Genomic DNA, 18,884 nt, shown 5'->3' with positions numbered 1-18,884 from the left:
CTTCCTTAACCACTTGATAAATGAAAACGAAGTACAAGAAATCAATTATATATAAACGAAAATTAATGGTAAAAATGTCTCAATCGAAGCTAATCCTTGAAAGAGAAGTGTAGGCGATCATCAGCGACAGACCACGCTCGTGATTTAAACGTCACTAATAAGCCAAATAACTCGCTACATTTACATTAGAACAGCTATACTTTTGTCGTGACTAGACTAGAATCACATTGAATTCAACACGCCTCTCGAAATCCGAGACCAAATCTCGAATCGGAATGAACGTACATCAACACGGAATCCACAATGAACATCAACACGCGTGCGGTTAAAAATTGAATTCAAATAAGATAAACTAACACTATTTTCAGACGTATGAAGGGACTTGGAAAATTGAAGTAATAATATCAATATTACTCGAATCATGAGTATTTCAGCGTATTTCAGAGGATTATACTACGAAGGGTTTCTTCGTGTATCCTGATGACATTTTATGAGCGTTTTTGTTATAGTTATATTGTTCTATTGCATGAATATAAGACGCAAACTGGAATAAAAGATGCACTCGGAAATGTAGCCTCCCACTAACTCCAGAAGATTGTAGCAAACGCTACAATTAGAGTGCAAATGAAAATCTAACTTGAAGATCATTACACGTGTTACATGCAATCATAATGACAGGTCACTTTGAGCATAAATCTAATTAAATAAAAATGTTGCAAATAAATTATTTGTGCAAATAAATATTAATCTATTCTAAGTAATACTAGCAAGAGAAAAATACGACAATTGGACCACAAATATTTGTTCTTCGTTCTTGCTCGAAGGAAACTAGTTACTAATTGTGACAATTACTGTAACCATACAAACCAATTTATCACCGCAACGCCGTCACAAATTATCGCCATTCGCAATGAGTACAAATTCCATGAACGTATTTGTTCATAACAGATAAATCCAAAAGAATAACAAATGACGAAAGAGAAAGACAGCAGAACTCTTGATGTTGACCGAATTTGGCAAATATATTTATAGTTCAGGTCACAAAAAATAATTTTGGATTAGATTCATCCTCCAGTGAATGACTGACAGCCGTCATCTCCGACTAATGCCCACATAAAGTTCCTCCAAGTCAAGATAAGTTGCGTTGTATCATAGGAGTACATTATTGCTCGAGTACATTGGGTTATGTATTGTTAGGTACTTCACAGTACAGTACTGTACATTTTACTTATTATTAGTATTGTATTTTGAACGGATTTATCGGTTTCTCATCTATTTTAGTGGAAAAACTATTCCGAAAGCTGGCTATTTTAGAATACAACGCTTTTTCTGGAACAGATTAACGTAAACTTTTGGGCATACGTTATAATAAAAGCTAAGACATTGTCAAGAGCAACTCCAAAATATGGTAACATTGTTTCGCAAAGAGGGAAATGTTCCAAATAACATTAAAGTTAATGAAGGATAATAAGTGCGAGTTTGATCTCCGATGGGACGGAATTATATCACAGTCAGTGTACGTTTTAAAGCACTTGCGGTGAACTCGAGACACCTGCATAACAGCTAACTTAAGTCCTTAAGAAGTCGTTGTGTAGGAAACACATTAGGTATACTTCATTGTTTCTAAGACTAGATGCTGCAAAAAAGGCTAGGTTCAAACATGACTAGAATAAGTTCAGACTAGACCAAGAAATGAAGTTCGAATTGACTCCTTTACAATTAAACCTAACATAAAATTTGAGATGAACATCCAAAGGAACTTAAAGTGTATCATGCGCGTAAAGTCAAACCATTACAGAGTGATTATGTAGAGGATATTGGAGGCAAGAGAAATGTATTGAGGAAATTATTGTCGACGCGGCGAGTCTCGCATGAACATCGCAGGTGAAGGCAAGACTCATGGCGGTGACGCAGCGTCGGCCGCGGGACGGTCTCGCCTCAGGGAGGAGATGCCCACGCGCACGGCAGGCGAGGAGTACACGGGGTATCCCAGCGGCGGGTCAGCCGCTTGCACCGTCAGGTTACGTAGCAACGAAGCATGAGCCTGGCAACGTACAGTAACTATTACAATGAACATGGTTCCGCTAGGCATAATTAGTTTCTCACGACTTGATGGAACTTAAGTGTCGTTAGTTTGTGAGTATGAAAAGCTTAGTTGGACGATCAGTATATAAATACAATATTAATGAGGAATTTATAAAAGAAACATCACTAAAAAATTATATTTGATGGCTCTGATACACTTAGTGAAACGATGAATTCTATACTTCATACATAAAACAGGAATATCCGTAACAAATCATAATTTGCAAGAGAGCTAGATAGTTCACTGATACCTGAATAGAGTATCGCTCGTCGTCGTCATTGGTGAGGTAGAGCAGCTCAGGGCTGAGGGCGCTCCACACGGCCGTCACGGCGCTCTTGCTCAGCCGCCCCAGCGACGCCTCCTGTGGCCGCAGTGACGCCAGGCGGCTCGTGTACACGCGCTATCAAATACAAAGCAATAATTATTATCATGTTACGTTATCATCTTATGATAATTAACGATGAACGTCGTAGTATTGTTTGGGAGAGTTTTCAACATATGCCCATTTAACGATAGCAGAGTATATTCACGCTAGTACCGGTAGTTTCCGGAGTAAAGGTGCAGTAGATATGATGCTAGGGATCCGGAATTTTATTGAAGGTCAGGTCTAATCAAGGTGGAATTTAAGGCAAATGAAATGACAGACGTCCAGCCACAGTTAACGTAAACAATAGTGTTTATTCCCGTGCGTATCTGGGAGTTACGAAACAAACTCACATTAATTAACTTCGCACAAAGGAAAATTTACCAAATCACGAATTAAGTATACGCCAAAGTCACCAGGAAGATACAAAGCATCTACGGAGACAATATTAGAACACGGATATATAGCAACAGTGAAAAAAGCTAATACTACACGCCAAAAATTATTTATAAACGATGCAAGAATGTGGCCAGCAGAAAATAGATCTGAATTCTAAATATTCTTATTTCGGAAGCTTACCCGCGACTGCAAATATTATTCCCTAACCAATAGTCATTCAAAATTAACGTTAATTGAAAAAAAAAATCATACACAAAAATGCCCAAAGGAACCTTTCGTACTGACCCTAGGAAAAAAAGTCTAGCGAGCTGCGCTGCTACAGGATCATGTAGAGATAGCAATGGAGTCGGGAATGTTAGTTACGAAAGCTAGTAAGTTCATTACAGAAATATTTTAAAGTTTTGTAAGCTGATGAACTAGCGACTAGCTATGAAGCAATTTAGCACAGGTCGAGTCACAAAATGAACATCACAAAAAAAGTGGGAGGCCATGACATTTAAAATTTCTTGAATCAAAGATGACTCATAACCTTCAAGAGGCTACTGGTCGCAAACATTATTTCATATAAATAATAGTGAAATACCGTTTGAAAGTTGGTCCATCGATTTACCTTGACGTCATTATAGCCAATTGTGAAGAGGTGAGGCGTTTCTTTGTGAATAGCTTGCACCCAACTCTGAGGTTCATTAGGCTCAAGCTCCTTGGCTACCTCGTGGCCACGCTCAGGTGGCATAGCGGCGACAGTAGCCCGTCGTGGTGCAACATCAACATTATCGTCCGTTGTATGCAGTGCATCCGAGGATATCCGACGCACTGCCGAGCTTCCCGAGATGCCAGGATGACCGGAGTCTCTAAAGGCTATATTGACGGACGCAGCCCCACTCCTGGAAGCTCCATCAGCAGCACCAGGTCTTGTCGAGGGAACACCAGAAGGGGAGTTGGTGTTAGCGTCGGTTGGGGAGCGTCGCTGGGTAGGTGGTTGGTCGGTCTGGTCAGAGCCGAAGAACCAGGCGGTGTGGTACTCAGACAGAGCTTCTAGAAGGTCTGGCCAGCTCGAGCTGTTGAGGCCTATGAGCACGTGGTCTAGGGATACTTTCACGGCCATCCTGAGTAGAAGATTATAAATGAGTAAAATAATTTAATTAAAGCTTCGAGTGGCGTTGTAATGTTTATTTTAAAGCCAATTTTTAATTCAAAGCCACTTAAAAGTTATCAAGACCAAATTTAATAAGATTTCATTAATTTATAACAAATAAATTTTGAACAAACAATCGCACAATTTGACTCTTGAAATGATTTCACAACAATAAATAAAAAAATAGTTGTAGTAGACTATAGACAAAGTCTACTAGCGAAGCAGCGATAGCGCTATTACTGTATGTATACCATCACGCACCATAGGTGGCGAAATACGACTCACCGAAGCGGAGAGAAACCACGCAACTCTCAAATTCCTTTATTAATAAATCAGTCATCATCACAGGCCGTGGATGTAAGACACAGCGCTATCATCTTGGAGGACGACGATAAGAGATTGGTGAATAGAGGAAGAAACGAAGTGAGAGGTGAAGCAGGGAAGTGCAAGGCATAATGAAGACAGCAAACTCAACACCACAAATAAGACTCGCTGAAAGATAGCGCGAGTTCCGTGGTGAATGGCACAGTTCAGAGACCATGCCACTGGGAACTTCAATTCTCATACGACTTGTGACAAAGGCGCGCGCAAAAAGGTTCCAAAGAGAAAATATCAATAACATGCATGCATTTTATACCTGTAAGCCTTATTGGTGAGTGCACGAAGGCGAGGCCGCTGTGTGAGCCAGGATAGGGCGGGGGAGGCAGGTATGGCGCCCCTGAAGGTGCAGTACACCTGGTGGGGGGACGGCGGCCGGCTGCTGTCATGGGCGCAGAGCACCACGCTGCATACCGCCGCCACCGCCCTGCGGTACGAGTCAGGCACGCGGTAGGTAATAGGAAGCAACGCACCGAGTGCTCGCGCGGGAAATGTAGTAAATTGACGTAAGGCACAACATTAAATCTATAACATCGTCCAAGAGCAGATTAACATGTACTGACGTGCCAAGCAAACGGGTGTTAAACTTGTAAATATTTAAACGATTTTATAAGCAAGGTTATCTTAAATTTGTGATCGGACACTTACGAGGCAACTTTCAAAGCGCTCAAAAGCTGAGGTTCCACTGTAATTTGAAAATTCAATGCAACTTGTACATAAAAAATTCAATACAACTTGGACTTCGAAATTACATCGAAATCTGAAGAACGCTATTAAACCGATATAATTTTCTTGTTTTTTTTTTGTCCTGAAAATTTCGTTCAACAACACATATGCAAATATTCATGAATGGGTTTGAATTCATTAAAGAAGTTTGTGTTGTTCATGGAGCGACACGCCGATGTACGGAAAGCAACACTGACCTGTAGGCTTCCTCCAGAGATTCGTCGTCCAGAATTTTCTGAAGAGTTCGATGTTCAGCGGGAGAGATTAAATCTTCAGGAGTTTCAGAGGAATTATTTTCGACATTTGAACCGTATTTTTCATGAGCAGCGCTATGTTTGCCTCCTGAACTTCCAGGTAACTTTTTCTTTGAAGATTTCCTAGACTTTTTTCCGTTCTTCAACTCTGATTTGCTGGCGAGTTTAATTTGCGAACTTTCTTTGCGTTGTTCGCGGTCAGCTTTGAACCGTAGGCGCAAAAAATGGCCCAAGAGAAACTTGAACCACGACAACGGGAAGAAAACCTGCATGTCGTCAATAGTGTCATTTTTACACGGCAAGTCTAGAAGCCAAAGAGCAGGAGGGCCATAAGCCACAGCAGGTCCAGAAATTGGAACTTTTCGTTCTTTGATTTCTTGTTGTGAACGAGGCAGAACTCGCACGCTTGTTACAGTCATGTTAGAAGGATCGTTGCCAGCAGCTGGCGATGCCAAACCTTGAGGTGAATCAAACGCCATCTTGTGCTTCTGTCGCACTTGGTTTGTGGTGGTAGAAGTTTTGAGGCTCATGGCGCCGTGACTGACTGGGGAAGCGTTTGGAGGAGTCAGAACAAAGTTTTGAGATTTGCCCGCAATTGGATTGAAGTCTCGATGGAGGGAAAGACGACTGCCTTGCTTGCTGAGCGTTGGCATCCGGCCGGAGACTTTGGTTAGCAAACCGTCAGGATTCAAAATGAGTCTGTCGCTGCTGAGGTCAAAGATATCTTGTTCCCAGTCGAGACGAGGGTCTATAGTAGAGTTTGGTTTGCTCTTGTTTGCCCATGCAAGTCTGCTTCCCCGGCCACTTTGAAGAGATCGGCTGTCTTTGTCTTCCTTCGATTCAGACCTGGAGTCTTTGGATCTCCGCCCATTATCTTCAGCAGAGATGTCGGCATCAGGACTGTTAGCAGATGAAGTCTCAGGCAATGCTTCAGAAGTGTTAGGACTGAGAGCAGCATTGAGCTTGGGTAGCGATGTGAGAACGTCGTAAGAGGCGCTAGATATGCTGCGACGACTTTTGCTTGAATAAGTGCGACATGCCGAAATGCTTTTTTCTCCCACACCAGCTTGTTGTACGTTGATTACATAATCCAATAGTTCAAATAAGAGACATTTAGTGAAGTAATCGTTGACGACTGATAGGAAATCATTGGAATCAATGACGCCAGTGAGGACGTTCTGAGTGTCAGAGTATGCCAGCAGCGGGACCTGGAACAGCGGAGTGAGGCAGTGCAGGGCGTTGGGGTTCAAGAACCTCTGGGATGTGGCAGCGTTCTCCACCATCTCCGCGTCAAAGGAACGACTGAAGATGGAATCAACTTTCGAAGCTTCGACCGTGTGGCAACTTGTCTCTTGCAGTTCCAGGCCCTTGACACTGAAATAAACGTGACCGAAACCGATTTCCAGAACCTGCAATAAATAACAGAAGTTAAGAGTTTGTTCTGATGAGTTGAGCTTTCAGGGCTTGTGTCGGAATTCACTTAACATCAAGAGAAATAATGAGGTAAATGAAACATAAGCACCAAAATACACTTTTCGAAGGAACTATCATAAGAAAAGAAGTTAAATTTGAATCATTATAATTATCGATTCCACCGTTAAAAATAAAAAACACAACTTCACAATATTCAAATTTTTGGAAAATTGTTTGAAAATTGATAAGCTAAATATTGTTAATTGCCGTGGATAAGATTGAATGAACAGTTAATGGTCAAAACACGAACGAATGCTCACAACAAAGCTTACAATATTTCCCGAACAATTGCTAGGGTTCATATAACTTCGTTACTGAACTTGTATTGGTTGAGGAAAGCCTTAAAACTATAAGCCTCTTTGATCTTTTGCAGAAGAATTCGTATAGCTGAAGCAAGATCGACATTACAGCGTTACTGCAGGTATGTCTGATCAAATGAATGAACAGTTTTCTTACTTGAATCCAAACCAGGCGATCTTCGAATCTCAGCAGGAGTTGATCTCCGGCATCCAAAAATCCTAAAGTAAACACCAAAATATTATCAATAACTCAAATTCAATCATGAAACATAAATCAGAAGAAAATTTAAAAGCTGAATAACTATTACATGCGAAGCTCGAGATCTCGAAGCTTTTATTAAAAGACATATTCACTTTTATTACGACATTCATTCTTTCTCAATTTGAAATTTTTTAAAAGGCGGTTGAAAGGCTTGCATACCCAGAGCGCCCGAGTGATGACACGAGACGAGTAATGATAGCAAATAAGGCGTGAGTTGCGCGTAGTAAGCGGCGTCAGGAGCTGCAGACACAGAGTGGCCGACGCTGTAGGGCCAGAAGCGCTCAGGGCGAGGATAGCCCAGCAGGAAGAGCGGCAGTGTGAACACAGGCAGCAGAGGAGCGTTCAGCACCGCACACGTCACCACCAGCAGACACAGAGCCGGCATAGCAGCTATGTTGATTGCTGAAGGGTGAAAAGTTGTGGAATTATCAATGTCAATTGTGTAGAAATTATGAGCGCGGTCGACTGTGGAATCCATAATCAAAAATCTAAACATATTGAGTAAGTATTGGGAAGAAAGGGACGCCCGAAGATTTAAATTCAGCAATTACTTGTCAAACGATGTCTACAAGTTAACTATCCGCATAAGGTACATGTATTATCATCCATAACAGAAGAGCCAACATCGTCCTGAGTTAAACGATTTCACTAGAGCAAACTTGCGTGGTCTCACACATCATAAGTAATTTGTTCACACTACCTCTTAACCCTACAGTGATCGCATGTTTTACATAAGTACGTAATCCATGCCTACGAAAATAGACCATAACGATACCGACAGAAAGGCGACCAATCTGTTCAGTTTTTAGCGCATTTTCTCATTTATGAAAAAAATGCACTACTATTGTGCTTGCCATGTGCGTCTGTCCGTCCGTGACTTCATGTTTTCGTCGACGAGAAAATGCGCTCTCTGTCACTCACTGAAGTGAGTACTGAGTTACATTTTCGCATGCCTGTGTAGATAAACGAGCAGGTTTCGACTCACCAGCCAGCACGACAGAGATGGGCCTTCGCTGTTTCTTATCAACAACGCTAGTGTAGGTGATGAGTAGGACAGCAAAGCAGTGTTGCAGGACGCGTCGCAGCCACAACAGCGCAATGCTGCACAGAGTTATGCGAGCTGCCACTGAGAGCGTCAGGTAGCCGGGCAATAGCTGCCGAGTGAGCGCTTGTGTCAACTCCAGGACGAAGAAGACACTCGAGGCAGCGAATGCTAGCCACCGACTTGTCCAAATCTGGAGCAAAGTTGACAATAAAGGGCAGTTAAAACACGATAGTTAATGAAGATCAATGGTTTAGTCAGTTAATGAGGAGTTAACCCTAAAATTAACAATAAATGTAGGAAATTTATATCTAAACCATTACCTTAATATTACAAACATTTAATTAATTGATGTAATCCCAGCAAATCGCTATTTATGTAATCTTAGGCATGAATAGACTAATTCGAAAATAACAGCATGACAGCTGAAACAGTGGATAGAATCGTATACCACTTGTCACGAGAACGATGTGAGGGAATGAATCATTTACACAGATGATTAGAGGGAAGAATAATGTGGATGTAAACATGCCTGAGTAAAGACGCGGGCAAGAGGAATGAATTGCAGGAGCCAAGAGATGGAGAAGTGCCACGGCATGGAGCACTGGTCAGCTCCCACCCACAGCAGGGTGCACACCAGCAGCAGTACCGGACCTCCTGAACATTAATTAAAATTTTAATGATGAAAAACCTACCATCATTCAAGTCTACTCTCGCTTCCTCATTCAGAAACAAAACACCATCTTTCCCTGTCTCTCTCCTTCATAAGCCTCACATTCCACCATCAGGTGCATAACTTTTTCCTTCACACCATCGTCCCACTCAAAGCACTTCTTCTCCTTCCAACCGTCCCAGTCAAAGCACCCATCCTCCCTCACTTTATCCCCCCCGGCCCACTCAAAGCACCCATCTTCCCTCTTCACATTGGATCATTCCCCCTGTACATAAGCTCATACGCACATAGCGCCCCTGCCTTATCAGTTATCACTAAGAAGTAGGTCTCCAGCCCCTAAGACTACTCAGCAGTTCTACACTCGCAACAACTACTCGCTCGATGCTCCTGATACTTTGAATTGAAAATGGTATGAAAGTCGACCTCAACCGATAATATAATATTATACTTAATAATATTTCAACATATATCAATAGTTCTTAGCAAGGAGAAAAATAGTTATTAATCGTCTCAGTGTCCCACTTAGAACCACGAAGACAAGCATTATGAAATGACGGAAGCTGCAATTGTCCATTTTAGTTGATAACACTTTTAATGGCAAACATAGAAGTAACATTGAGCAAAGTTGATGTCACCATCATAGAGTAAATAACTGTTAAGCACGCACCAACAGAGCAGGCTTGGCAGATGATGGCTTTGTAGGAGTCGTGGCAGAACATGACAGGTGTTGCAGCCACGACGTTACGGATCAGTCCGCCACAACACCAGACTTGCTGTGCTGTGCTTGCCGTGCACCACACCAGCCACAGCAACAAACATGCCACTCCAACACAGAACAGCGACATGCTCTAAAATTGAAGGATTATTACGCTGTTGCTTCCGGACGAAGATTGGTGAAAAGTTCGCGCGAACTTTCGCATTTTTTATATTAGAAAAGGTGTCAGGATAACGACCCAGTCAGCACTACTGACTGGCAGTAAGATAGCAAAATTGAGATAACGACTGAAAATTGAAAATAATAGAAAGTTGGGATTCCTAAACAAATTTTTTTCGAAGAAACTGCGTTGTTCGGTGCCAATCAAAATGCCATCTGAAGCGCCTGATTTGAATGACAAGCGGTAAGACATGGTAGCTACTCCTGCACTCCTAGTCTTTAGAGTCCGGATATGTAAGTTGAGTGTTTGGGGACAAACATTTGATCAAACATGTTTATGTTGACCAGATTGGAGACCTAATTTTGCTATTTAGGAAGGGCTTCGCAGAAGTATAGAGTGGTTGTTTGACGCTTGTCAATACGCATTTGAACATAATTTCTGAATTCCATAAAATCTAATTACAATTCTCATTAAAATCCGTCCAGTACACTTTTCGAATCTTCTTTGCCACTTTTCTAAACATTTTGAGTACTCATCTAGTTTGAAGTCTGGAAGTTCCTTCGTCGAAAAAAAAAAAGAGGAAAAAGACAGAAAAAGTGGCAGTCGTTTTGGCCTCGACAAAGTACGGGCACTACGTCAAATTTCATACGGCTATCCTCTTTCGGGCATTGAGATAGCAAAAACATTGTTTTTGCCTTGACCACGTCCGAAAAAAAGCCTCATGAGGGCACGTTTCTCCTGAACCCATTGTAGAGGCAGAGACGATTCAAAGACGACAGGCATTATAGTAGACAAGTTTAGTCTACGTTCCCAATAATGGCAGAAGGTAGCAAACAAGAAAATAGTCTTGTATGGAAGTTTTCTTATTGAGACAGGTAGGAGGAAACTCTTGCATCAACTGAACTTCAAGGCCCACTTTTCTGATGGCTTCTCTCTAACGTACATTAGCTAGGAAATAAATTTGGCGGTATTTTTGGGGGCTAACTTTTCATCGGATTCATCGTGATATTAAATAATAAAATAATTGTGTGCAATCAATATTGCAAAAAGTAGATGAGATTTTGATCTCAAGAAATAATTGAAATTAGATCAGAGGAAACAAGAAGGAAGGTTTAATCTCACAGCGAAGACAGGAGGCGTGGCGAGGGTGACGTCGTCGTGCAGCAGCGAGTACTCGGCGGCCGCGTCAGGGGAGCAGTAGTCGGGCGAGCCCAGCCTGAGCCACGCAGGCACGTCAATAAATTTCCAGAGAACAATTGCTACTTATGTCGCCTCCTCTTAAGAAATCAACAAATTTTGAACGAAAACAATAACTTTAAGTGAATAATAATAATGATTTCTAGAACTGAGCAAAAAAAACATACATATATACCGGAGTAAACGCAGATGCCTTGTCGTCGGTCATAACATAAATTTTTTGGTGCATTCTGCTATCCTCTACCTTCTTGCCTTTCTTTTATTAAATGTATTGACCTTGTCACAAGGCACAATTAAGGTACTTGAATGAAATGAGCCTACGCTCATTCCATTTACTCACTTCGATATCAAATAATAATTCTTTGTTCAATAGAGACTGCTTTGGTGAACACCAATGTCGTGAAAAGTTGGATACTGGTCGGAAATTTAAATGGGCTTGAAAACTATGACACGGCCAGGGCGGTGATGAGGACGGTCGTCACGAGTACGGCGCTGACGGCCACTCACCAGAGGCAGTGTGGCAAGAGGACGGCCAGGGAGGTGATGAGGACGGTCGTCACGAGTACGGCGCTGACGGCCACTCACCAGAGACAGTGTGGCAAGAGGACGGCCAGGGAGGTGATGAGGACGGTCGTCACGAGTACGGCGCTGACGACCACTCACCAGAGGCGGTGTGGCTAGAGGACGGCCAGGGAGGTGATGAGGACGGTCGTCACGAGTACGGCGCTGACGACCACTCACCAGAGGCGGTGTGGCAAGAGGACGGCCAGGGAGGTGATGAGTACGGTCGTTACGAGTACGGCGCTGACGGCCACTTCACGCCTCAAAGACACAACAGGGAGTCGCTGGGACGGGCGCGGCGACACCTGCTGGTGTGAACACAGCTCCTTGTAAAATATTCTCATGGAGATTGCTGTTGAGGCTGTTTATTGATAATAAACTCAAAATATCATGAATGCATTATTACCTGCTTCAATTTAGCGATTGATCTCCTAACTAATCTCGGATCTTCAAGGAATAAATACTAGAATTCATAGTAGATAGTGCACACAACTCAAGGCATTCAAGCAATTCACTGAAAAATTCAGTGATCACTCACTAAAATCGGAAATCATTCGGAGAGTTTTTCATTATATTACAATATGATGATAACAATAAATTATATTATTATTGTCATCAGTCAGAGTTGTAAAGAATATTTGTAGTTCATCAGAATAAAACATACTTGAGAACTCTGGGCCAGTCCCACAGAGCTGCGGCAGTTAGCTGAGACGCCCTGCATTACCAGCCATTCTGAAACAATGATTGTGAAATAAATCTGTTCACTTGAGAAATGTTGATCAAATTCTTAAACTTTGGAGTCAAGGGAACACCATTTGAACTGAGGAGCGATTAAACTCAAGTTTCATGAGGTGAATTTCGGCTGAATGTAGATACTATTTGCAATTATTCATGATTAAAATTCTCATCAAATGTAACATTTTCACATGCAATGATAAAGCGATTCAGATTGAGAAATATGATTAGTTTAGAATAGCAATGCTGGGCATTACAATATACAATTTTTGCCTAAACAAATGGATTTTAATGGCTTCTCTCATTATTTACGTCATTAGATCGCATATGTACCGTAATGATTGAAAAGCTTGCCTCATTATTTACTTCATTAGCTCTGACATATATACGGTACCGTAGTGATTGACCATCTTGCCTCATTATTTACAAATATATATGAGCTTGCCCCCTAATTTAGCCGTATAACGCAAATGTACCGTAATCAAGGCTTTCCTTATTTAGCAGTATAACGCATATGTACCGTAATCAAGGCTTTCCTTATTTAGCAGTATAACGCATATGTACCGTAATCAAGGCCTTCCTTATTTAGCAGTATAACGCATATGTACCGTAATCAAGGCCTAAGATGGCGCCCCTGAGGGCAGCAGCGCACAGCAGGAGGGGGTATGATGGCAGGGCGGCGAGGAGCAGCAAGGACGTTGTGGACACCGCGCACTGCACGTACAGCCGAGCGTTGGACGCGCACGGCGAGCAGCCTGACAACAGGGGGAGCTTGTGTAAACCAATGCAGTGACATCTATCATGGAGTGCCTTAAAATAGTATTTAGGAACTTCAGTACTAGAGCAATTATAAAGAACAATTACACTTAGATATTCAACATGTACTTGATTTATAACACATATAGTACGATTGCTGAAAGCATATCCATAACATGACCATTTTTCGAAACTCAAGAAAGAGAGAAAAAAACCAATTAGAGTGATGGCGATTCAAAAAAATTTTCACGTAATAAATGAGTGTTTGAAAAAGAATCGAGTCCCGCACCGAGAGCCAGGACGTGCCACTGCTCAAGCAGCCAGAGCACGAGAGCGTCTACAGGAGGCAGCGCGGCGCTGCACCACAGCAGCCCCAGCAGCGCCACCAACACGTGCACAGCAAAGTTCAGGACACGCAACCATGACAGACCGGGCCAAAACCTGACCAGGAGAAACACGGAGAAGGTCATGGTATGAGGCTTCTGTTTATCATTGGTACATGTCAATAAGGTTATGGTATGAGGCTTCTGTTTATCATTGGAATATATCAACAAGGTTACGGTATGAGGCTTCTGTTTATCATTGGAATATATCAACAAGGTTATGGTACGAGGCTTCTGTTTATCATTGGAATACGTCACTAGCACTCCATGCATGTACAGTTGCCATTTCAAGGTAATTGATAGAGATCTTACTTTATGAGGGATAAAGTTCTGATAAAAGAGTACAAAATAGATGAGAGATATGAATAGAAAAAACGCACGAGTGTAGGAGGTGCAGCAGGGCAGCCAGCAGGAGGTGTGAGGGGCGTGAGAAGGCAGCGAGCTGGTAGGGCAGGAGGGGCCCGAACACAGCAGGCTCGGGCGGAGGGGCGCTCACCAGCCCCCACAGAGCTAAGTTCGTAGACCAGACGCCAAGGGCTGCAAGCGCTACCGACCCAGTCCACGACTGTAACAACTCATTTGGTGAGCATTGACTCATCACTGGTTGGTGGCAGTGCGTGTTTTTAAATACCTTGAAAGAGTAGAGATCAAAGTAACTCGTATAGATACATATCATTCTATTCCAGAGTCAGGTATAGTGTATGCATTGGGTTCCTGAGACTTCATGAAATCAATTTTAGGTAAATTAAATTTGTAAAGCTGCAAACAAAACCCGATAGACCAGCATAAATAATTCTAAAACATACAGAAGGACCACACTAATGAACTAACCACTTGCAAGAGAGAGGCTGTCGAGGCTATGGAGAGGAAGGAGACCATAGCAGCTGACGTGACCGCTGCCATAAGACAATGCAGGACGCTAACAACGGCAGAACCTTTGCCAGGGGCGATGAAACGCCATGTGCTCGGTCCGAGCACGCCGTCAAATACCGTCATCTCTTCATCAAACGCGGCACTCAGGTGCAGAGCAGCATCCTAAATGAAATAATTAATATGAAGATATGCAAAACGATAAAATTGGTAATGAAAGTGAAAAGTTATTTGCTATTATCTTAAATTGCTCATTGATTGCATTGATGAAATACTGCATTTTAATGCAATATTTTTATATTGGAATCCAGTGCATAGAACTCTGCAAATTAAACAAACAGAATCCAGACCGGGCATTGAATTCATTAGTAAAACACCTTGTAATAATACCATATGCTTGTACCTTGTACAAACACCATATGCTTGTACCTTGTACAAACACCAAATGCTTGTACCTTGTACAAACACCAAATGCTTGTACCTTGTACAAACACCAAATGCTTTTACTTTGTACAAACACCATATGCTTGTACCATGTACAAACACCATATACTTGTACCTAATACAGAGCTGCTGATGAAGTGGTGTTTGTCTCCAAATGCTTCTGAAATACTCATAAATTCCATTCAATTGCTGCACGACTATTGTAGCATTGCATGCCTAATGCTGTTTTTAAATATTAAGTTTTTTATGTGGATTTTAAGGTTTCTAGTGATGACTCAACAAAAAAATGACTAAGGTTCAAATTTTTGGTGCAGTAGCTAAAAAAATTACCTGAATTCATTCCATTGTACAAGGCTTTATTATGAATTGTAATACAAACAATTTCTACAGAAAAAAGAGAGCAACTTGGAGTTACCAAGACTAGTCATTTCAATAGAATATTTCTAATTGAATAATATACTGGGATAAGACAAAATAGAAGAAATGCATTAAAAATCCATAAATTTTATTATGGCGTAGGTCCACCTATTGCAGTAATTCCAGCATATATCCTCTGAGGTATTGATTATTACCAATAATGAATTGCTAGCGTGAGACTAGCACTTGCCATATGAGCCCCAACAATTTGGTCTCTTTGGATGTCACAGACATTTGCCATGTTTGTAAGGTTATGGCAACAACAAAAACATTAAACATTCTTCAAGAGCATAAAATATCAATTAGCAGCAATAACAAACAACAAAACATTGAAATATGTCAAGTTTGTATTGTTAATAACACATTCAAAAATTATAATCTCAAAATGTTAGGTGTTCCCTCTATTTTTCAAGCTCTGTACTTTATGATGAGTCAAATACAGCTACATCTCACTTGATCACTGGGAGAAAGAACTTCTTGTTGACTTTGCAATATGTAGGAGATGAACATCAACAGGAGGCAGTACAGGAAAGTCCAGGCACCACAGCCCAAAGTAGCAGCAAAAGTTGGCAGGCTGCAACAATCTTCCAAAGCTAGAAACACAGTCAAGCCCAAGCCAAGAGGAACAAAAAGAACGCCCTGTAAATAATAAATATGGGTATTATATATAATATGATATGTAGGCTTACAATGATTGCTAAAATTACATCTGTAGCACACACAAAAGACATTCTTCACAAACATTTCAAGAAAAATCTCTTTTCTGTTGTAAATAAGAGCTTCAAGTGACATAAATTTTCAAATCTTTCTTGTTTAAAAACATCTAATATTGATGGCATCACAGAGATGCACCAACTACATAAATTTGAAGGTTAACCATCTAGAAATTTCTTGTAGCATTTGTAAGTGTTACCTGTAGCAGGTATGCATAATGTGGCACAATGCCAGGCATGGAGAGTCTGAGCCCTCCAAGGAAAGTTTGGAGAAGCCTCCGCCATATGAATGGCTGTTTGTATTCATTTACAAGAGGAGCTTCCATTCTGCGCCTCCAAACACTGCTCCAAACTGGTCGGCTTACCCATTCATGAAATGCATTGCTCTGCAATAATAAATCTGCTGCATAAATTTGAAGATTAAACCAAAATAATTTATAAATAATTTAAAATCTTTTCTAAATTTTTACATTTATTTAAAACATTCTGAAATTATTAAAAGCATATACAATAGAACTAATATTCTGCTGAGATAAAGTAGAGAAAACTTGAAATTTTCAAGATGAGATATTAGGGACCATAGCATTCCATTAAAAGCCTAAGTGTTTGTGATCCACATCATATTGCTAAGCATTGAGTTCCTTATTGATAATATGTTGTAGCTGAAAGACTGTTGTGGGATGAGTAGCACACCTGTTGTCTCTATTAAGGTGTATTCACCTGTTTCTGTTGTTGTTGTGGTTCCCCGATCTCTCTTTTACAAGAGACCCCCACCTGTTTCTGTTGAGTTGTTTTGTGCCTTTGCTTTAGTCTTCATCTCACCTTACAGCTCACTGTTTCCTGTTTTAGTCTGTTACAAACATTTATAAACTATGAAGCTGAGCCTGGAAAATTTCAGGTCACTACGGTACTTTGCCATGTTGGTGCATGCCTTGCTGTCATTTACTTATGTACCAATCTGTATATATTTTTAATTTTTATTAGCAATATTCTTTTACTCATACTTGTGTATTGATGAAAATTACTTCTTCAAATTTTGTTCCTTTTTGTTGATGACACAATTAACTTGTGTGTGGTTTGAGGCGAGAAAATAGTTCTTAACTTAAATTAATGGATCTTTGGTTTACAGTGATGAAAAGTGCAAAGTTTAGGATTCCTACCTTAGTTAGGTAAAAGTTGGTTGCTACTTCTTCTTTAAAACACAGGCTGTCTGCAAGTTTGCCTTAACTTGTTTTTATGTCATTCGTTCCATAGTGATAATTTTATATCATACTTGATAGGTTGAGTTTTGCAAACAATTTGCTACAATATTGCATAGGTACTCTTTTGATTGCTACAGCATGGACACTTGGACATTGAAGGTGGCAACTAGGTACCTTAGCTGTCTTCATCTCTAGTTTAATTTTATGCTTTTGACTGCATGTTACTTTGCAAATTTTTGCAAGTTTCATTTTGCAAATTGAACATTTCTAAACAATCAACAATTTTTCACTGGTCATTGAAACTCAGACATAATGTAAAAACCTCATAAGTAAGGTTTTTACTCTTATAAATAATGTAAAAAGCTCATAAGTGAGAAAACTTGTACATAACTTTTTCAATACCATGATGAAATTTAGCATATGTGAAAGAATTTAGAGATACTAAACTAGCTACATAATCCTTGCATGCAATGCAAATGTAACACAATGGTATGATGACCCATTTAAATCCTAATGAATTATATACCTACATCAGAAAATCCTGAACTATAACAATTTATACCAAATGCATAATATTTATTCAATTAAAATTTCATGAATATGAAGCCCACACAAAGCAAGGAAAATCTCAAATAGCAATAATTTGGTACCACATACTTTTATTATAGGATAAATTATTTTGTAATTAACAGAGAAATATATAAAAGAGAATGGTACTTACCATTTCACTACATTTTCTATATATATACTTAACACTGCATTGTTTTCAAAAACACACTCTTTGCCAAAATCTCAAAAAAATTTGCTGGTTTCTGTCTGATTGCTAGTTACATGGCTTTCTAAAAATAATAAAATGTAGGCAAGAAAATACAATTGATATAAGATAAGATTACATTAATTTCAACCAAAAATTGCATAACATTTCCTACATTTCTTAAAGTAACCAAGTCACATCCTAATTGAACTGGACCAAACTTAGTTCATAAATATAACCCTATCCCTATGATGCTATCCCAGGCCATTTAACATGTATTGGAACTTAAAATCTACTAAAAATATCCAATCCAATAGGGCCAGACCCCTAATATGGGCATGAGGCTATGTTATCATGCTTCTTCCAATCACAAATCAGCTGACTAGTATTGTTCCAAACATATTAACACATTCTGCCATACACAAAAATTAAAATATGAGCATATGAGTAAAAGTTTTAACTTGGATAACAAAATTGATGCTCTTTTCTCATTTTTGAAAGCATGGAAGTACTAATATCACTTCAATTATTTAGGATAACTTGATGAAAAGATATAGTAGGTAGTCAAAAGAGATGCATATTGTGGTCATTTTTGTTTTATATTTATAGAAATTTATTAATTTCTATATGTTTTGCAATGAAAACATTTTCCTTCTACCTATGATAAGATGAACTTTTCAATGATAAAATATTTGTGTTTTTACTGTTTTGTAAATTTTGTTCCATAACTGCTAAACAATGGAACTTTACTAATATTACCCTACCACAATGCACAACACACCATGTGCACAACACACCATGTGCACAAAGCCACAAACCATGGGGCATGGTCAAACCCTAACAGGCTAACTAAACAAGCAAAATGGTGGACAGGAAGATGCAGTGT

The 18,884-nt window shown here is 40.2% G+C and overlaps 1 protein-coding gene across 1 annotated transcript; it reads right to left on the bottom strand.

Moving 5' to 3' along the window:
* Positions 1–32: 32 nt before the first annotated feature.
* LOC108670872 (pecanex-like protein 4) lies at positions 33–16,853 on the bottom strand. The gene is made up of 20 exons (XM_047879732.1): positions 16,763–16,853; positions 16,243–16,428; positions 15,783–15,968; positions 14,430–14,633; positions 13,979–14,163; positions 13,505–13,656; positions 13,068–13,214; positions 12,389–12,456; positions 11,905–12,032; positions 11,089–11,182; positions 9,759–9,939; positions 8,951–9,075; positions 8,362–8,611; positions 7,536–7,778; positions 7,272–7,333; positions 5,286–6,751; positions 4,622–4,789; positions 3,460–3,955; positions 2,337–2,486; positions 33–2,044 (listed from the first exon to the last, which is right to left on the bottom strand). Exons 2-20 carry the CDS (start codon positions 16,366–16,368, stop codon positions 1,898–1,900), a joined length of 4,578 nt encoding a protein of 1,525 aa, XP_047735688.1. The 5' UTR covers positions 16,369–16,428; positions 16,763–16,853; the 3' UTR covers positions 33–1,897.
* Positions 16,854–18,884: the final 2,031 nt, after the last annotated feature.

This window comes from Hyalella azteca, unplaced genomic scaffold, assembly GCF_000764305.2.
Source record: "Hyalella azteca isolate HAZT.00-mixed unplaced genomic scaffold, Hazt_2.0.2 contig399, whole genome shotgun sequence".
Taxonomy (NCBI): Eukaryota; Metazoa; Arthropoda; class Malacostraca; order Amphipoda; family Hyalellidae; genus Hyalella; species Hyalella azteca.
The sequence above is the reverse complement of the archived record's forward strand: the minus strand, read 5'-3'. Positions and strand labels throughout refer to the sequence as shown.